Source organism: Propithecus coquereli, unplaced genomic scaffold (genome assembly GCF_000956105.1).
Source record: "Propithecus coquereli isolate 6110/MARCELLA unplaced genomic scaffold, Pcoq_1.0 Scaffold350, whole genome shotgun sequence".
NCBI lineage: Eukaryota > Metazoa > Chordata > Mammalia > Primates > Indriidae > Propithecus > Propithecus coquereli.
In genome coordinates this window covers 1,861,584-1,867,372 of record NW_012149175.1, presented here as the reverse complement: position 1 = coordinate 1,867,372, position 5,789 = coordinate 1,861,584, and the positions used below count along the sequence as shown (strand labels likewise).

The 5,789-nt window shown below is 35.2% G+C and overlaps 1 protein-coding gene across 1 annotated transcript in view; it reads right to left on the bottom strand.

Moving 5' to 3' along the window:
• Positions 1–1,857: 1,857 nt before the first annotated feature.
• Positions 1,858–5,789, bottom strand: part of LOC105815959 (protocadherin-15-like) — a 220,476-nt gene continuing 216,544 nt past the window's right edge. The window contains exon 9 of the mRNA XM_012651242.1: positions 1,858–2,094. Within this exon, the coding sequence (XP_012506696.1) occupies positions 1,858–2,094 (237 nt within the window). The remainder of the gene's footprint in view (positions 2,095–5,789) is intronic.

Genomic DNA, 5,789 nt, shown 5'->3' with positions numbered 1-5,789 from the left:
TGTGTGTATATATGTCTGTGTATATACATTACTTATATGTATATATATGTATTACTTTTTATTTACATGACCATAGAAAGTTACTTAAACATTTTTACCCCCAAGAATTCATTTGTAAAATGAGCTTAATGGGAGTATTTATCCAAAAGAGTTCTTGTGTATATTCAACCAGTTAATATTTGTGCAGAGCTTAGCACAGTTCATTATAAACTCGACACTATAAAATCTTTAGCCATCATTATCATTTACATCATTACCCCAAATATGGAGCGCGGCCTGGTCTGTAGCACTATACTGTATAGGAACGAGAGAGAGGGTTAATCTGTAACCTAGGATAGAGAGGAAAGGAGGCTCAATGATCCTTTATAAAATTAAGTCAACATATTGTGCTTCTTAGGCAGGATCCTTTGTCTTCCTTTAACTTTCCTCAATGCACCGAGAACTGTTAAACAGTCATCAGACTGATTCACTGGATTTAATTAGTGTAATCTCAGTACATCCCTTCATAGGATCTCGCTGATACACTAGCTATATCGATTAACTCAGAAACATAAATTAATATTAAAAATTACCTTTCTCATCATTACTTCCACTAAACCTTTCAAAGGAAAGTTTAATGCCCACCATCTTTAATAGTTTTTGTACTGGTATTCAACAAAATAATATCATGGCATATAACTTTAGGTAGTTTATTAATACATCTATTTGTCCAGACAAGTTCTGATCAGCCTTATTGTCTGCAAAATTACTTCATTTAGCTGAAAATTTATACATTTTTTTCATTCAGTGCACATGATAACATTTATTCTTTTCCCTCCGGCTTTTTTTGTTAATGCAAATCTACCGGACCAGTGATCATTTATGCTAGTATACACAAAGGTAATTCTCAACCATTTAAGATCTACTGTGAGTAAAGCCCCCAGACATATTACAAGATTGGATAAGCCTTTTTGAAGTGACTAAAATGAAATGTAATTTATTTTATATTTAGAAGTCTTTCCTGTTTTATTCTTCAAAATCTCTAATACGGTGAGGACCCACAAAAGTAAAGTTCTCATGTATTTTGAGAAAAAATTCAAATATCTTCCAACAAATTCTGACATTGTGTGTCACGCTGGGAATCCAGAGAGCTGAATGCTTCTCAGAGAAACAGCAAAAACATTAATCAAATAATTGACTTCTAGGCAATTGACTTTTCTAAAACAGAATATATATGTATTTACTTTACTTTACTTTTAGGGGAGAAATTGATATTTTAGCTTCAGCAGGATATTTGTTTGTCTTACAATTTTTATTGTTAGATATGTACATCTATCATCTAGGGAGGTCCAAGGCATGGATTCAAAACCGGCAGAAATGTATAGCTCTATTAGCATTTTTCCAAAAATGCAGGACTGAGTGTAGAAAATATGTATTCATGCTTCACCTCCCCACTTCTTTTAAATATATCTTTAAGGGATAGGTATTTGTATTCAGGATTAATGTTAGCTCCTACCTCCAAACAGCCAAGTATAATCCCCAGTAACATTTCAGACTCTAGGGGCTAAAAGACTATTCCATTGACTTTTGTGTCCTCTGACTTGGGACGTGTGTTTAAATGTGAATTTGAGGAAATGCCAGAGTTGTTTCTTGGAGTTTTCCAGAATATACTGGCAACTGAACTCTGCTGTGATTTATTAGTGGGAAAAATAAAATAAAATAACCAGTGTCAGAAGGATTGACATATTTACTACTTTGATAATGATATAATTATGCATTTTGACCCAAAATTTACTAATACTCTCTGAATAGTTTTGAATATAAATATTTTTCAACATTGTGAATTTTGCTATTATCAATCAACATGTCTGCAAAATACTAGAACACGATCCCATTGGGTTTAGAAAGTTGTAAATGAAGGGGAAAAGATGAGAGTATATTTACCGGAGTTCTCAACTCAGGTATAGCAGCTTGGTAAGTGAGTGGACGACAGTCACGAGTGTTTGGCACAAGGACACAAGGAAGAAACATTGGACCCAAGTCATCTCCATCCAGAATATCCACGGTGAGGGTGGTGGTAGTGGTTCGCCTTTCGTTCAGGTTTTGTGCACGGTCCTATGAGACAGAAAAACAAACAAGTGGTTTATAGAAATTAGGCACAATGTAGACATTTTTTTCCTTTTTAAAAAAATAATTAATAAGCAACTTGCTTAAACCAATAGTTTAAAGTGGTGAAGCTGGGATGTAAATTGAAATCCACTTTTCTTCAGGCCCACTTTTATGAAAGTATGTTATAGTAGCTAAGCTTTTATAGGTTAGGCCTTTACCTAACATTTCACATTCTTAAAATGGTAATAACATGATTTTGTTATGGGTTTATCGTATCCTTTGGAATTTGCTTCACTGAGTCTCTTTTGAGACTGATTATGAAAAGAAAAAAAATAATTCTGACTTCAATAATTCATTGGGAAAGCTCCTCTGGGAATATATAGAATCTTTATGTCACCAAAGTTGAGTAAGAAGCAGGAAGAAAGTACATAACTATTAGGACTGGTAGCTATAAATTATGGTAATTTTTAAAAACACATTTTGTATTTTGAAACAGTTTTAGATTTACAGAAAAATTGGGAAATAGTACAGAGAGTTCCCATATAACCTAAGCCTACTTTCCCCTGTTCTTAACATCTTACATTAATATGGCACATGTGTTACAATTAATGAACCCATATCCATATGACCAAGCTGATCTTAGTGTTCCCCTCAGCTATGCTAAACTTCACAATGTCTTCTTCCTGCTTTTGGGCCCCTGATCTCCTTCTCACCTGGCTTTTACAGAATCCAGAAGACTTAACCATAAAGTTCCCTCCGCTCCCTCTTCTGAGAGCATTTACTTTAGGAGCCCTGTCACTGTAAATTCTTTCTCTTCTCCTCTGAGACGTAAATCTCTTAAAAATCCTCTTGTTGGTTTTACAACCTAGGCCTGCCTTTTTCTTTTCTTTTTTATTTATTTATTTCAGGATATTATGGGGGTACAAACATTTTGGTTACATGTTATGACTTCGCCACACCCAAACCATGATTTGAGGCGTGGCTTTTCCCCCCTACAACGCTCACCCCGTCCGTTAGTTGTGAGTTTACCCACCTCCAATCCCCCAATCCCTGAAGAATATTACTACCACGTGAGCACCATAGCGTTGATCAGTCAGTGCCAATTTGATGGCAAGTACATATGGAGCCTATTCTTCCGTTCTTGTGATACCTCACTTTGGAGGATGGGCTCAAGCTCTATCCAGGAAAATATAAGAGGTACTAGATCACTGTTGTTTTTTATAATTGAGTAATATTCCATTATGTACATATACCAAATTTTATTAATCCACTCATGAATTGATGGGCACTTGGGTTGTTTCCACATCCTTGCAACAGTGAATTGTGCCCACGTTTTCCATGACCTGGGAGCCATCTCTTTGAAAGGTAATGGTCAAGGGAGATAGAGCTTCTATCTCCCAGTTTCTGTGGAAGGGGAGGAGCCTAACTTTACCTTGGGAGGCTTAGTACAAGTTCTAAAACTACCTCCTGTCATGAAGATTCAAGAAAGTTTATTTTCCTTTGGAAAGGACAATTAATAAACACAAATGGCCCTTGATCCCCCTGCACTCACACCTACCCCAGCTCTTAACAACTTCTCAGCCCTTCTTGTCAGCAGAGTTGAGTTCAGACTGCATTCTGGTCCCCCTTCCTTATTGCAATAACCTTGAATAAAGTTTTTCTGGGCTGTTTAACTATGTCCAGTGCAATTCTGCTATGACAATATATTGCTATTAACTAAAATCCATAATTTATTCAGATTTCCCTAGTTTTTACTTAATGTCTGTTTTCTTTTCCAGGATCCCAAACAGGATCTGACTTTATATTTAGCCACAATATCTCCTCAGGTTCCTTTTGGCTGTGACAATTTCTCAGACTTCCTTTGTTTTTGATGACCTGGAAAATCTGGACTATTATATATTTTGCAGAGTGTTCCTCAATAAGTGTTTGTCTGGTGTTTTTCTCGAGATTAGACTTAGGTTATATGATTTAGGGAGGAAAACCACAGAGGACAAGTGCTGTTTTCATCACATTATAGCAAGAATATCTTTTATTAACATGACATATCACTGATGTTAGCCTTGATCACCTGTCTCAGGTTGTGTTTGGTTTCTTCATTGTAAAGTTACTCTTTCTTTCTCCCCTTTCCATTTTTTTTTTTGAAGGAAATCACTATGGCCAGCCCACACTTAAGTAATGGGTGGTAGTTTCATTAAAATTTACATTGTTTATATTTATCTAAAGAATATTTGGCATGAGGACACAAAAAGAAACATCAGGCCCAAGTCATTTCCATCCAGAACATCTGCTGTTGAGAGTGATGATGTTAATTCATCATTCACTGTAGTGGAATATGGAAATGTTTTTACTCTAACAGTATTTACTTATTATCTTAAAGAATTATTATGTTTTTCTGTCTCTTTAAATTTCTATCTTTTTTAACTTAAGAGAGTAATTATAACTGGACGCATGTTCAGCAAAGGACTTTTCACAATTGGCTTTTGCCCAAAGGTGGCAAAAGTCCACATATCCATCAAAGAGTGAATGGATAAAGAGATTATGGTATGCACAAACAATGGTATATTATTCAGGCATAAAAAGGAATGAAGTACTGATATATACTACAACATGGATGAGCCTTCAAAACTTGTTAAAAAAAGAAACCAGACAAAACAAAAAGTCACATATGGTATGATTCCATTTATATGAAATATTTAGAAGAGGTAAATCCATAAAATAGTACACAAATCAATAGCTACAAGGAGCTAGGGGAGGGGAAATGGGAAGCAACTGCTTAAAGGATGCCAGCTCTTTCAGGAGTGATGAAGACGGTTGGGAACTAGATAGAGGTGGTGCTGCACAACATTGTGAATGTACCAAATGCCACTGAATTATTTACTTTAAAATGGTTAATTTTATGTTATATTAATTTACCTCAAATAATTTTTCAAAGAAATTATACTAAAAGACTGGCATTTTATTTCATTTTGCCAATAAAATGTATTCCTGTGTGACAGTTACCAGACATTAATACTTGCCTGCCAATTTTTTAAAAATCCCACTTTCTTAAACTTTGGATAATATTGGATTCTAGTTATGCTTTTTCCCATCTGGTTGATGAAGTGAGATTGTAAAGAAATGCATGTAGGTAAAGTCTTAGACAGCAGAAATCTCTATGGGTGAAATTTTGCAAATAACTGTGTGGTTCCAGTATTCTGTGATTTTTTTTTGATCCATTATAAGATAGAGTGTGATCATATTATGCCCCTCCCCCCAAAAAAGCCAAAATGATGTTTAAATTTCAAAATGTGGGGACATATTCAGATCCCCAGAGATAATATTAAGATTATTTTAAACTAAAGACATTTAAGATTCAACAGACAGAAAGAAGCCTTATCTGAACTTCTTTTATCTCACTAAAAGCAAACACTTCTGGAAATGAAGCTACCATGAATTCCTTCTTCCAGGGAAAGTTACGGGAATGAAGAAAAACTGAAGACCATTCCCACCTACATAAAGAAACATTATCACACACTTTTGTTCCCCTAGAAACCCATTTGTTCTTCCCTTAGGTGCCTCATCCCACTCATATATTACACATATAAACCTCCTTTGGCTGTTTAGGGAGCCATTTCTTCTGTGTGATCCGATATGTCCATCAATATCTGGTACAACTGAAAGTATAATTAGGAACAGAAAGTGACATGGGAGATAATGTTGGT